Source organism: Octopus sinensis, linkage group LG1 (assembly GCF_006345805.1).
Source record: "Octopus sinensis linkage group LG1, ASM634580v1, whole genome shotgun sequence".
In the NCBI taxonomy this organism is placed as follows: Eukaryota; Metazoa; Mollusca; class Cephalopoda; order Octopoda; family Octopodidae; genus Octopus; species Octopus sinensis.
The window spans coordinates 42,634,114-42,649,331 of NC_042997.1; the positions used below are offsets into that span (position 1 = coordinate 42,634,114).

At 39.1% G+C, this 15,218-nt stretch overlaps 1 protein-coding gene across 1 annotated transcript in view; it reads left to right on the plus strand.

Annotated features, from left to right (window-relative positions):
* The window catches only part of LOC115215022 (sperm-associated antigen 6-like), a 31,517-nt gene extending 17,361 nt beyond the window's left edge, over positions 1-14,156 (plus strand). Inside the window, exons 4-9 of the mRNA XM_029784147.2 lie at positions 2,328-2,533; positions 4,829-5,002; positions 6,217-6,369; positions 9,654-9,845; positions 11,822-12,084; positions 13,959-14,156. Coding sequence (XP_029640007.1) covers positions 2,328-2,533; positions 4,829-5,002; positions 6,217-6,369; positions 9,654-9,845; positions 11,822-12,084; positions 13,959-14,028 — 1,058 coding nt within the window. The 3' untranslated portion in view covers positions 14,029-14,156. The remainder of the gene's footprint in view (positions 1-2,327; positions 2,534-4,828; positions 5,003-6,216; positions 6,370-9,653; positions 9,846-11,821; positions 12,085-13,958) is intronic.
* Positions 14,157-15,218: the final 1,062 nt, after the last annotated feature.

Sequence of the window (15,218 nt, forward strand, 5' to 3'; positions counted from 1 at the left end):
CAGCAGCAGTACTATCCCAGATGTGGGAGCAGCATTGCATTGTGGGAGTTTTGTAAAAGGCCGGTAGTTGTCGAAAAGCTGAAATATTTTCTGGTTCTGAAGGGAAGGATCAGTCTTTGAGATGCAGTCTTAAAGTAGGTGCATTTGCCATGAGAAATCATCATTTGGAGCAGTTGTTTGGAGATCTCTGGATGCAAGCTACTCATGTTTAACCCTTTAGAATTTAAACCATCCATATCCAGCCAAAATATTGTAGCTGCTCTATGTTCAAACTGTCCAGATCCAGACTCTCACACCTACTTGGCAGTGTCATTCTAGAAGTAAACAATCACATCATTGATATCTCAGATAATTCACGAATAAATTCAAAGCAATATGAATAAATAAGTAATACATTTCACCGAGAAACCTGAATAGTAAAGGATTAACCCTTTAGTGTTTAAACCGGCCATATCCGGCCCAAATAATCTACCTGTTTTCTGTTAAAACTGCCCAGATTTGATATCTCACACCAACCTATAATGTCAATCTAAAAACAGGTGATAACATCATGGAAATCTTAAAGCCACGAAATAATGCATGATTAGCTTTAAAACAATATGGATGAATAAGTATTATATTTGATAGAATAATCTGAATGCTAAAGGGTTAAGGTAGGGTAAGACAGGTAATGAGATCAATTCAAAATTCAACTGATTATTCCCACCAACAACTGATCAGATCTGAAGTATGTTTTGGCTTAAAGAAAGAAGTTTAGTTTTAGAAATATCTATGAGGTTTAGTAGGATGTTGTTTATGTGTACATATGCCTGTTCTGTGTTGTGATAATCTTTATGTAATGCTGAAGGAGTCCTGATGGTCGTTTCACCATTAGATAATATTTTTTGAGATGACCGATCATCGCAACAGTGCAGATATAGAATGTGACATCCAGATAGTGGATGGAAGCACTCCGTCGGTTACGACGACGAGGGTTCCGGTTGATCCGAATCAACGGAACAGCCTGCTCGTGAAATTAACGTGTAAGTGGCTGAGCACTCCACAGACACGTGCACCCTTAACGTAGTTCTCGGGGACTTTCAGCGTGACACAGAGAGTGACAAGGCTGGCCCTTTGAAATATAGGTACAACAGAAACAGGAAGTAAGAGTGAGAGAAAGTTGTGGTGAAGGAGTACAGCAGGGATCACCACCATCCCCTGCCGGAGCCTCGTGGAGCTTTAGGTGTTTTCGCTCAATAAACACTCACAACGCCCGGTCTGGGAATCGAAACCGCGATCCTACGACCGCGAGTCCGCTGCCCTAACCACTGGGCCATTGCGCCTCCTATCCAGATAGTATATGGTTAAGGAGAAGTTAGGAATGGTACATTGTTAGCAAAGGTGTGTGTGTTTGTGATGTGTGTGTGTGTGCGCGTGTGTGTGTGTGCATGTGTGCGTGTGTGTGTGTGAGTTTATGTGTTTGCATGTGTTTGTATATGTTTGTGTTTGTATATTTGTATGTGCTTGTGTGTGTGTGCGCGTGTGTGTGTGTGCATGTGTGCGTGTGTGTGTGTGAGTTTATGTGTTTGCATGTGTTTGTATATGTTTGTGTTTGTATATTTGTATGTGCTTGTGTGTGTGTGCGTGTGTGTGTGTGTGTGTTACTGGAAGTGAAAGTAAAAATCTTTCATGCTAAGAAGAATCTGGGACATAACCGAGTTCCATTTAACGTGCACCAGTGTTGATGACTACAAGTCAGAAAGAAATCGTCACCAGTGCTTGCTGCAACGGAGCAGGCCGGGAGAAAGATTTATATAAAGCCCAAAGCTGAGAAACTTAGCGAAGAGGGTCTCCTACCACATGCATGGTTGAGGGCCTTCCTAATGGAAAGGGCAATAACTTTCCTTGGAGTTCTCAAGAGTGAAAGTCAACTTGTACACAGCATAGGTGTATGGGAGTTTGTGGTGTGTGTGTGTGTGTCTGTGTGTACGTGTGCGTGTGTTTGTATATGTGTATGTGTGTGTGCTTGCGTGCATGTGTGTGTGAGTTTATGTGTTTGTATATGTGTATGTGTGTGTGTGTGTGTGTGGTGTGTTTGTATATGCGTATGTGCTTGTGTATATATGTATGTGTGTGTGTGTGTGTGCATGATGTATATTTTCCTTTTTAATATGATTTGAGTCAGATTTGGCTCCTACTTCCAGCAGAATGAGTAAACATAAAAAGGGTCCCTCATTGGCTCCTGACTTAAGGTATTAAAGGTGTGATTATTTATGATTGGCTTACCTTTGGAATACTATATTCAAGAAATTCAAATCCCGTATATAATATTTCTTTGTGTTGATCAGAACTTTCTCAAGCTGTGGTGGATGCAGGTGCTGTCCCTCTCCTAGTGCTCTGCATCCAGGAACCTGAAGTATCCCTGAAAAGTATAGCTGCTTCTGCACTTAGTGATATCTGCAAACATTCACCTGAATTGGCTCAAACTGTTGTGGACTGTGGTGCTATTGCTCACCTCTCACAGATGACACTGAATCCAAATTCTAGACTAAAAGTAAGTCAAAAGTTTTACTATTTTAGTCATGACCAATAAATAATTTTTCTAAACATTATTACTGAAACCAGTGAGCGTTGGTGACTGGAAGGGCATCCAGTCTTAGAAAATCTGTCTCAAGGGATTCCGTCTGGGAAAGTAGGCATTAAGAAAATGATGATGATGATGATGAGAACGATGATGATGGTGGTGGTGGTGATGATGATGAGGATGATGATGGTGGTGGTGGTAGTGGTGGTGGTGGTGGTTGTGGTGGTGGTGATGATGATGAGGATGATGATGGTGGTGGTGGTAGTGGTGGTGGTAGTGGTGGTGGTGATGATGATGATGATGAGAATGATGGTGGTGGTGGTGGTGGTGGTGATGATGATGAGGATGATGATGATGATGATGATGATGATGATGATGGTGGTGGTGGTGGCGGTGATGATGATGATGATGATGATGAGGATGATGGTGGTAGTGGTGGTGGTGGTAGTGGTGGTGGTGGTAGTGGTGGTGGTGGTGGTGGTGGTGGTGATGATGATGATGATGATGATGAGGATGATGGTGGTGCTGGTGGTGGTAGTGGTGATGATGATGATGATGATGATGATAATGATGATGATAGTATGACCGAATGATTAAGAACTTTCCTTCACAGTCTTGAGATGCCAAGGTGGCGCTGGGGAATTGAATCTCACCATATTGTTTGCAAAGCATACTTTTGAACCATGCAGCCAAGCCTGTACTTATTTACAAATTTTAAAATAGGGGAGCTAGAGGAACAAAAGGAAAGCTTTAAATAATTTGGAAATTTATAGCTGTGGGGTTAAAAAGCTTGCTTTGCCACCATGTAAGTGTGTCATCTTGGGCAAATGTCCCTTACTACAGTCCTGGGTCAACCAAAGCCATGTGACCAAATTTTGTTGACAGAATCTGTGTGGAAAACCATTGTATGCACACACACACACACACACACACACACACATCACACACACACACTCACACACACACACTCACACACACACTCACACACACTCACACACACTCACACACACACACACACTCTCACACACACACACTCACACACACACTCACACACACACACACACTCACACACACACACACTCTCACACACACACACACCACACTCACACACTCACACACACACACTCACACACACACACACTCACACACAAGTGCATGTGTGTGTGTGTGTCTTTGTGTTTATGTCTGTCCCCACTATTTGACAATCGGTGATGGTTTGTCTACATCCCTGTAACTCAGCAGTTTTGCAAAATAGACAAGAAGGATAGGCACCAGACTTAAAACATATCTTCTGGGGTTGATTTGCTTAAATAAACCCTTCAAGGCAGTGCCCCAGCATGGCTGTAGTCCAACAAATGAAACAAGTAAAAGACAAAACAATAAAAAATAATCTTTGTAATATATACATATACATACATACATATATATATATATATATATGATGGTGACCCCCTTCGGTCAGACACTGACCATGGGTTTGCACCTAGAGAGTTACTCCCTGAGGCACAAGTCTGGGCAAGGTTGTTTTATGGAAGACCAGCAGTCGCCCATGCATACCAGCCTCCCCTCTCCACGTCACCGATGTTGTCCAAGGGAAAGGCAAAGGGGCCGATACAGCTTGGCACCTGTGACATCGCAACTCATTTCTACAGCTGAGTGAACTGGAGCAACGTGAAATAAAGTGTCTTGAGCAAGAACACAACACGCAGCCCGGTCAGGGATTCGAGCTCACGACCTCACGATCGTAAGCTCGATGCTCTAACCACTGAGCCACGCGCCTTCACATATATATATTATATATATATATATATATATATATATATATATATATATATATAATATATATATATACATACATATACATACATATATATATATATCTATATATATATATATATATATATATATATATATATATATTATATATATATATATATATATATATATATATATAAACTAACTTCCAACTAATCTTGCAATAGTCCAATACCAGGGGTTCACTCCCCTGCATGCAATATATATATCGGGTGCAGATTGCATCAATAACCAGCTGGAGGAGGACTCCTCCTGGGGTTAAAAATGGTAATAATGTTGGTTAATATGGAACAACCATAAACATTACTTCTCAGCATAGTTATTACTTTCATGTCTTTCAGAGATTTTATAACCAGCAGTTTTCTTGTTGCAATGTCTTTGTTTGGTTTCTAATTTTCCTAACATTTGCCTTTGCTTAGCTAAAAATCTTCCTGCTTACTTCTCTTTCAGAGACAAGTGTTCTCAGCTCTCAGTCAGATAGCCAAACACTCTGTTGACCTTGCTGAAATGGTTGTTGAGGCCGAAATATTCCCTTCTGTTTTGACCAGCTTGAAAGACTCAGATAATCAAGTGAAGAAGAATGTTGCCACTCTTATCCGAGAAATAGCAAAACATACTCCAGAGGTACACATTATTGATGGTTGGAGGACACATACGTGTGTTTCAAGATGCTTTAGAAGAAGTGTATATGTGACTATTCTAGATTGATGGTAAACTGTTGGCAATGCAAGTCAGTGATGCAGTTTCGATTCCCATTTAAGCAATTTTGATAACTCCTAGAATTATGTTTCCGTTACTTATAAGATTTCATTCTTTAGTTCTATCAACCAGAGCTCATTCGATGAATTAGAATCCTTGTAATTCTGTATAAACTAACTGTTCCAAACAAAGTATTTTCATCATTTGTAACAGAGATTCATTCTAAAGTGTTTCAGCAGCTATGACAATCCAGTCAATAGTATATATATACTATATAGGCGCAGGAGTGGCTGTGTGGTAAGTAGCTTGCTAACTAGCCACATGGTTCCGGGTTCAGTCCCACTGCATGGCATCTTGGGCAAGTGTCTTCTACTATAGCCCCGGGCCGACCAATGCCTTGTGAGTGGATTTGGTAGACGGAAACTGAAAGAAGCCTGTCGTATATATGTATATATATATATGTATGTGTGTGTGTTTGTGTGTCTGTGTTTGTTCCCCTAGCATTGCTTGACAACCGATGCTGGTGTGTTTACGTCCCCGTCACTTAGCGGTTCGGCAAAAAGAGACCGATAGAATAAGTACTGGGCTTACAAAAAGAATAAGTCCCGGGGTCGAGTTGCTCGACTAAAGGCGGTGCTCCAGCATGGCCGCAGTCAAATGACTGAAACAAGTAAAAGAGTAAAAGAGTATATATACATATATATATATATATACATACATACGTACATACATACACACAGACAGATAGATAGATAGATAGATAAATAGATAGATATTATCCAAAATTTATATATTTATGTATCCATCACAGCTAATCTTACTAATCGGTTTTGCACAAGGAATACAATGGAGTGTTAGGTAACAATCTGGTTATATAACCTTACGCTCATCAAAGTTAGCTGACATGAATGAGAATATGGTAACTGCCCTCTATTGTCAGAGGTGGATTAACACAACCGGTGTGTAGCTGCTGTGCAAAAGGTAGTGAAACGAAAGAGGGCCAAGGGATTAGGTTAGGAGTCATGTCCCTTTGTTGGGTATGTTGTGAGGCTGGGAAGAGTTATCTTGAATTGTTTGTGGGGAAATTGTGTGCATATATATATATATATATATATATTTTACTCTTTTCTTTTATGCAGTTATCCCAGCTTGTTGTCAACGCAGGTGGAGTTGCTGCCATTGTTTCCTACATAGGAGAGTCCCAAGGCAACATAAGACTACCAGGAATAATGGCACTTGGCTACATTGCTGCACATGCTGAAAATCTTGCTATGGCTGTCATTGTCTCTAAGGTACAGTTGGCTATTTCCATTACTGTTGTCAGAAAAAAAAACCCTCAAAAATTAAATTAATATTGATTTCAAATTTTGGTACAAGGCCAGTAATTTCATTGGAAGGAATAAGACGATTACATCGACCCCGATGTTCAACTGGCACTTATTTTATCTACCCTGAAAGGTTAAAAGGTAAGGTTGACCTCAGCAGAATTTGAACTCAGAACATAGAGATGGCCGAACTACTGCTAAGCATTTTGCCCCGTGCGGTAACGATTATCCCAGCTCACCACCTTAGACAATTAATCTGAATGGACTAAGTGGAGCAGGAGCAAATGGGAGGACTGGACTAAGTAGAGCAGGAGCATACATGGGGACAGAAAGTATCACTGAAGAGGTCACAGATGTGTGGCGAAAGATTTCTGGACAATGGACATTAGTTACAATAAGAACAATAATAAACAAGTGAAGAACAAATATATAGTCCATGTGTTTATTTGGCAAAGAAAGTAAAATAACTATAATTACATTAATATTAAATAAAATAGCTATTCACAGCTCTATTTTAAATACAAACTTAATTAATATTAGTATCCTTTGGCCCCTTATTATCTCTAATCAGTCCACATCCATTAACTTCCTAATATTCTTCATTAATATTAAAAATGAGTAATCCTATTGCATGAGTGATTCTTATTTCTTATTTCTTTATTGCCCACAAGGGGCTAAACATAGAGGGGACAAACAAGGACAGACAAAGGGATTAAGTTGATTAGATCGACCCCAGTGTGTAACTGGTACTTAATTTATCGAGCGCGAAAGGATGAAAGGCAAAGTTGACCTTGGCGAAATTTGAACTCAGAACGTACCGGCAGACGGAATACTGCTAAGCATTTTGCCCGGTGTGCTAACGTTTCTGCCAGCTTGCTGCCTTCTTATTCTTATTCCATCAGATATAGACAAAGGGGTGCTGAAAAATTCCTGGCTTTAAGGATATCACGAGAGGCCTAGTTGGAGGCCCAACATTCTGAGTTCTTTTTGTACAGGGCTTAGAAAAGCTGAAGGACTGCTGCAATACGTGTGTGAATCTGAGAGGGGAATGTGTTGGATAAAATCATAATTAACTGATCCTCCTGTATTTTCATTTACTCAAAGCCAGGAACTTTTCAGTATCCACCTGCATGTGTGTGTGTGTGTGTGTGTGTGCGTGTGTGTGTGTGTGTGTGTGTGTAGGGATTGGTGCAGTTTTCTGACTTGCCAGTTCCTGTGGAACTATCCAACCCATGCCAGCATGGAAAACAAACATTAAAGGATAAATTATGATGATGATCATGATGATGATGATACATATATATATATATTTCTTTACTACCCACGAGGGGCTAAACACAGAGGGGACAAACAAGGACAGACAAAGGGATTAAGTCGATTACATCGACCCCAGTGTGAAACTGGTACTTTATTTATCGACCCCGAGAGGATGAAAAGGCAAAGTTGACCTCAGCGGAATTTGAACTCAGAACGTAACGACAGACGAAATACCACTAAGCATTTCACCTGGTGCACTAATGTTTCTGCCAGCTCACCGCCTTATGATACTTATATATATATATATATATATATTATATATATATGCACACACATACACACACAGACACACACACACACAGACACACACACACACAGACACACACACACACAGACAGACACACACACACACAGAAACACACACAGACACAGACAGACACACACACACACAGACAGACACACACACACACACACACACACAGAGTCACACACACATTCACACACATACACACACAAAGGCAAGTGTCATTGCATCTCTGTGTATATAGACTAACTCTTTACCCCTTCTTCCATTTCTTGCTCTCTTTAGTTGGGTCATCTTGATCATTGACCAACTACTTATAACAGGACACTACTTATGTCTGATACTTATTTTATCGATCACTTTTGCTGAACCTCTGTGTCACAAGGCATAAATAAACTAAGATTGATTGTCAAGCCATATGGGAGGTGGGCACAAACAAAAACTCAAGCACACATAAATACATACATATATACATGCATACATGTGTGTGTGTAGGGAGAATTCATGAAAAAAAACAATATATATATCATCATCATCATCATCATCGTTTTCCGCGCTAGCATGGGTTGGACGATTCGACTGGGGTCTGGGAAGCCAGGAGGCTGCACCAGGCTCCAGTCTGATCTGGCAGTGTTTCTACAGCTGGATGCCCTTCCTAACGCCAACCACTCCGCGAGTGTAGTGGGTGCTTTTTACGTGCCACCTGCACAGGTGCCAGGGGTGGTCTGGCATCGGCCACGATCGGTTGGTGCTTTTAATGTGCCACCGCTGGCATCGGCCACGTTCAGATGGTGCTTTTTATGTGCCACCAGCACAGAAGCCAGTCGAGGCAGCGCTGGCATCGGCCCGGCGCTGGCATCGGCCCGGCGCTGGCATATATATACATGTATGAATGTATGTATATATAAAGGGATTCCATGCAGCTCCCAGCTATCACATCCACTCACAAGGCATTAGCTGACCAAAGATTATAGTAGAAGACATTTGCTCAACGGGCTGTGCAGTGGGACTGAACCTGAAGCCACATGGTTGCAAGTCAAATTGTTTAACCACACAGCCATGCCTGATTAGAAAATGTTTGCATGACATCTCCTACCTGAGAAAATTATTGACCACAGACTTCTATTACAGTATGTAGTACTCAGAGTCTAGAAACTCTGTCTAGAGCTCAATGTGTTGGTTCACTAACCAAATATTTCTAAACTCACTCACTGATCTTTGTGACCTCACCAACCATCCTACTCTTCAGCCAGTCATTTCTCTACCCAGCCTGTTCAGCCCCATCTGAAGCCACCCTTGGCTCACTGATACAAACTAATCCCTTGCTTTAAAGCACCTTCCTTTCTGTTCATTTATCTTCCAAATGCCAGCTTTATCAATGACCATTGTTGTTTTACTAAATTTGTGGTTGCCATCATTGCAGTTACCGTCTTTGTCATTGTCAATCACTGTCATCATCATCATCATCATTACCACCACCACCACCACCACCACCACCACAACTACCACTGCCATCATTGCTAATGTCAGCCCCACCCCCCATACCACTCCCATCATCACAATGGAATTCCTTATTGTATCATTGTTATTTCAATTGTCAGTGGTGACTGCAATCTCCGTGCCTTTACCAGATTTCCATCTACATAACATAAATACCAAGTTCTTCTCTTGTATTTACTTTGGCTTATAGGGTGCTATACAGTTGACTCAGATTTTCACAGAGAAAGAAGAAGATCATTTACAAAGTGCTGCAGCATGGTCACTTGGACAGATTGGGCGCCATACTCCAGAACATTCTAAAGCTGTAGCTTTGACTAATGTTCTATCATTTCTTCTTCAGAAATATTTAGATCCTTCTTCCTCTGAAGATCTTCAGATCAAGGTAAAGTTCTATCAAACACATTTGTACTGATCACACAGGGTAGTTCTACTAATTAATCTTCAGATAGGTTATGTGTTCTTAACCAGGAGCATCCATATCTGTGAAGGCTGGTTTTGATATTTTACTATTGCTTCCTAAAAATATTACGGTTATGTATTTTGCAAGATTCCTGATGTGAAACCACGTGTTGAGGAGGGTGTCATATTTTTGGCCAATTAACCACACACACTATATTCTTGATCTTCACTTCAGCTTTATTATTATTATTATTTTTATTCTAGCATCTTTGTCTGAAATCTTTCGTCACACATCCTGTGACCTCTTCAGTGACTCCCCATCCTTTGTGTCTCCTCCTGTTCCTTTTAGTCCATTTTTGTCTTTCTGTCATTGAAGAAGTCACAAGATGTATCACAAAAGATTTCAAAGGACACTAAAATAATGATAATAATAAAGCTGAAGTGAAGAACAGGTATTCAGTGCATGTGGCTAATTGGCCAAAATTCCTAAAAATAATTATGACAAAATGCTTATGATTTTCTCTCCTGTTCTTAATTATCTTTATGTAAATTATAATAAGAGGATGTCATCTTTTGAAATCCTGCTGGCACATAATAGAGCTAATCAGGATGATGAGTTTGACACTTTGATAAAAGGTTTTGAGGACATATCTGGGTAACCCAGAGTGCTTCTGGAATTGTAAAAAGTATCAAGACTTCTGATATCCTTCTTCAAGTGATGCATTCAAATGTATATAGCTTGAAGAAGGATATACTCTTTACTCTTTTACTCTTTTACTTGTTTCAGTCATTTGACTGCGGCCATGCTGGAGCACCGCCTTTAGTCGAGCAAATCGACCCTGGGAGTTATTCTTTGTAAGCCCAGTACTTATTCTATCGGTCTCTTTTTGCCGAACCGCTAAGTGACGGGGACGTAAACACACACCAGCATCGGTTGTCAAGCAATGCTAGGGGGACAAACACAGACACACAAACACACACACACACATACATATATATACATATATACGACAGGCTTCTTTCAGTTTCCGTCTACCAAATCCACTCACAAGGCATTGGTCGGCCCGAGGCTATAGTAGAAGACACTTGCCCAAGATACCACGCAGTGGGACTGAACCCAGAACCATGAGGTTGGTTAGCAAGCTACTTACCACACAGCCACTCCTGCGCCTGTATGTATTTAAATAAGTGAGGGAGTGTGGCCTAATAAGTGAGGGGTTGTTGCAATCACGTGACTGGTTTACTTCCCAGACCAAGCTGTGTATTGCGTCCTTTATCTCACTTTATCTGCTGTCATTTTTGACATTCCACATGTGGCATACCATGCCCAGTTGGTTTGATAGAGGGAGAGAGTTTATGTATGGCACAAACACTCGGTCCTTCTAAAGAAATCATCTGTGCAGGTTGTTCAGCAAGAAATTCCAAAACTGTCTTTCTCAGACTGAGAGAGACCACCATTAATATAGATTTCAAATTTTAGCACAAGGCCAGCAATTTTGGGGTGGGGGTAAGTCGATGACATCAACCCCAGTGTTCAACTGGTGCTTACTGTATCAACCCTGAAAGGATGAAGGGTAAAGTCGATCTCAATGGAATTTGAACTCAGAATGTAAAGATGAACAAAATACCGTTATGCATTTTGCCCAGTGTGCTAACTATTCTGCCAGCTCACCACTTTAAACTACCATTAATATTATATGTAGTTCCATGTACAGCAATGCTTTTGGTTAATGTTGGCCTCTAAGATATTCCAGTAATCAAAGAATTTCATAGGCTCACGTTAGCTCTTTATCAATAGTTGCAGAGAGAAAGAGATAGAGATAGATAGATAGAAAGAGAGAGAGAGAGAGAGAGAGATTTCTTTTTGCCCGCCATCTCCAGGACATAACATCACCAAATTGTATTTGGCATTGTCATCAATGTCTTGTTTGATTTTATTTACTTTATATTGTTGTGCAGTGCAAGAAGGCTCTGAAGAACATTTTACAGAAATGTGTCTACCTACCTGCTCTTGAACCACTCCTGATTGATGCTCCACCAAATATCCTTAAATATGTCATTGGACAGTTCAGCAAAGTGCTTCCTAATGACACTAAAGCCAGACGTTTGTTTGTCACGAGTGGTGGGCTAAAGAAAGTCCAAGAAATTAAAGTTGAGCCAGGAACTGCACTTGCTGAATATGTGAACACCATCAATAACTGTTATCCTGAAGAAGTTATCAAGTATGTACCGATTCCATAAAAAGTCAATTTTATTTCAGTCTAAATTTTTCCAGATTCTATTCTGTAGAAACCATGTTAGAGTCAGGATAGCTCTCTGCTAGCCAACTCCATGTCAAACCATGCAATCCATGCTAGCATGGAGAGCAGATTTTAAATGATGATGATGATAATATTCCAATTTACTTTAACCCTTTTGTCACCATATTTCTGATGAAATTACACTGCAATTGTTTCGATTCCTTTGGAAAATAATGAAGAATTTAGTAAAATAACTTTGTTATTACTAAGTTTGGATCATAAATTAGCAAGGAATTTTGATGAAAAGTTTTAATTTAAATCACTTTAAAATGGGTAATTTGTATCATAGAACTCGGGGCAGTTTCAGGTGGGTTGGTATCAAAATGGTTATTTTCTGAAAAGTTTCGAATCCAGGCTTTGTTCTGATTTACATTTATGAGTCAGTATAATGGATACAGTGAAGAATTGGTGTGGGTAATGGCGGTTAAGTCCTGTTACTTTCAACCTTTTGTTATCATGTTTCAATTGATATACACTGCCTTTGTTTCAGTTAATTTTGAAAATATTGAAGAATTTAGTAGAATTGCTAAGTCGTTATTAAGCTGAATTTTGGAATATAAATTAACATGAAGTTTTGGTGAAAGGTTTCTACTTAGATCTCTTTAAAACATAAATTTGTATCAAAGAGCAAAGGGTGATCTCAAGCAGGTGGGTATCAAAAAGGTTAAATCAGTTGTCAGAACCTCTGAAACTCTGGTTTTCCTCTCATGATTCAAGAGAAGAATATATTGGAATGATTTTGCAATAACTTCTCCAAGCCTAAAGGAAAACCTGAATTTGATATTTCAATCTCTTGAAACACTTGGGAATTGTGGGGTGCCATCATTATGTGTGCAGCTGACAAACAGGCTTATGTAGTGAAGAACCCAGATAGGCCAATTGGCATGGATCTACAATTTTGAGAGAACCTTCTGCTGGTTTCAAGCAAAGGGAATATCCTTGAGTAAAGAGTTAGCTTTTGCTTTTTTTATATATAATTTTAGTTCTTTTATCCTTCTGTGTTTCTTGTAAATATTTCATGTACACTTTATGTACATTTATATACCTGTTACTCATACATAAATTCTGTGTACTTGGCACTAGTTACAACCGCACTCAGTTGATGGGTCTTTTCCTTTGACGTGATAGCTTCATTAGTTTTGAAGTAATGAAAGGTAGATTTAGTACACTCTGTAAAGTGGTTGGCATTAAGAAGAGCATCTAGCTATAGAAACCAAAGCCAAAACAGATATTGGAGCTCAGTGTAGTCCTCCAGCTCATTGGAACCATCCGACTCATGCCAGCATGGAAGATAGATATTAAATGATTATAATGGTGACGATGATGATTGTTATTTCCTCACTGCATAATTATATATCTCTAGTTAACTTTTTAGCACTAACTTAATCATCATCATCATCATCATCATTGTTTAACGTCCGTTCTCCATGCTAGCATAGGTTGGACGGTTCGACCGGGGATCTGGGAAGCCAGAAGGCTGCACCAGGCTCCAGTCTTATCTGGCAATGTTTCTACAGCTGGATGTCCTTCCTAATACCAACCACTCCGTGAGTGTAGTGGGTGCTGTTAAAAGTCAAATGTTTCAGCCATGGATACAAAACCGTGAGTGTGACAGGATATGAAATGCTATCTTCTTGGCATGGTTGTCCAGAGCTCTATCAGTTTGGACATCCAGGTCCTTACTAATAACTGCCCAGAATCAATTATTCAGTTGAACAATAATTGCCCTTATGTTTATATATAGAGAGATATCAATATTTCTGGATCTTCACAACTGCATCTTATTCTTCTTTCAGGTATTATTCTCCTGGTTATTCAGAAACACTTCTTGAGAAAGTTGAAAATTTCCAGATCACTGCCAACTGATTTCCATCCTGCAAGTCTCTGGATTTAACCTTTGCAAATGTTTTATCATTTGAATCAATCAATGGCCATTTGTGTGTTATAATAAGATATATATTGTGGAATAAAATATTTTAACTGAAGGAAATGAATTTGTTTCGCAACCTCTTTATTGTCAACATCATCTTCTCTTTCTGAAAACTTAGGTGAACACAACTCTTGAGAGTTAATTAATAATAATAATAATAATAATAATAATAATAATAATAATAATAATAATAATAATAATAATAATAATAATAATATAATAATAATAATAATAATAATAATGATAATGATAATAATAATAATAATAATAATAGTAATAGTAATAGTAATAGTAATAATAATAATAATAATAATAATAATAATAATAATAATAATAATAATAATAATCATCAGGTGTAGTTTTGGCGGATTTCGGAAAGCATGAGGGCCTTAAAGGATGCAGTGTCATGGCAGTCAACAACTGACGCAGGCAGTTTATTCCATGCTTCAGCAACTCTGAGCGTGAAAAAATGTTTCCGAAAGTCATGGGAGCTGTGCTGTTTTCTGACTTTGTAGGCATGTCCACGTGTGTTGGACACATGGAGATCAAAAAGGTGTTCAGTGTTGTTAAGCATCTTGTCCTTGTATACAATGTTGTGGTGACTCTTTGGGTAGTTGTCTGATCTACTGTCAGCTTGTAAACAATATCAACAATAGATTCAACATAATGTAAGCAATGTAAATAATATAAAACAAATGAAACTAGTTAAAACCTAGTCACAGACATGGATCAGTTTTTGACATTTACAAACATTGAAATATTGTCAGAATGAAAAAAGAAATAAAAAGGTTAAAAAAAAAAGCAAAGAAAGTATTAACAACAGACGAAATGGTTTTGTCTCTTATAAAAAAAGATTTATTCAAGTAATTTTCATATACAATATTCAGTAATTTACAGAATTTCATTGCAGCAAGAACAATTTTCTTTGGAAAATACTGATGGTGTGCACACACATGTGCATGCACATACACACACACACACACACACACACATAGTGATGGAGATTGGGATATACAATGTCCATATTTGGGTCCTCCTCACATTTATCTTCATACTAACTCTCCTAATACTGCTTTCACCTCTCTTCATTTTTTCTCATAATTTGTCCTCTCCCTATCAATACCCC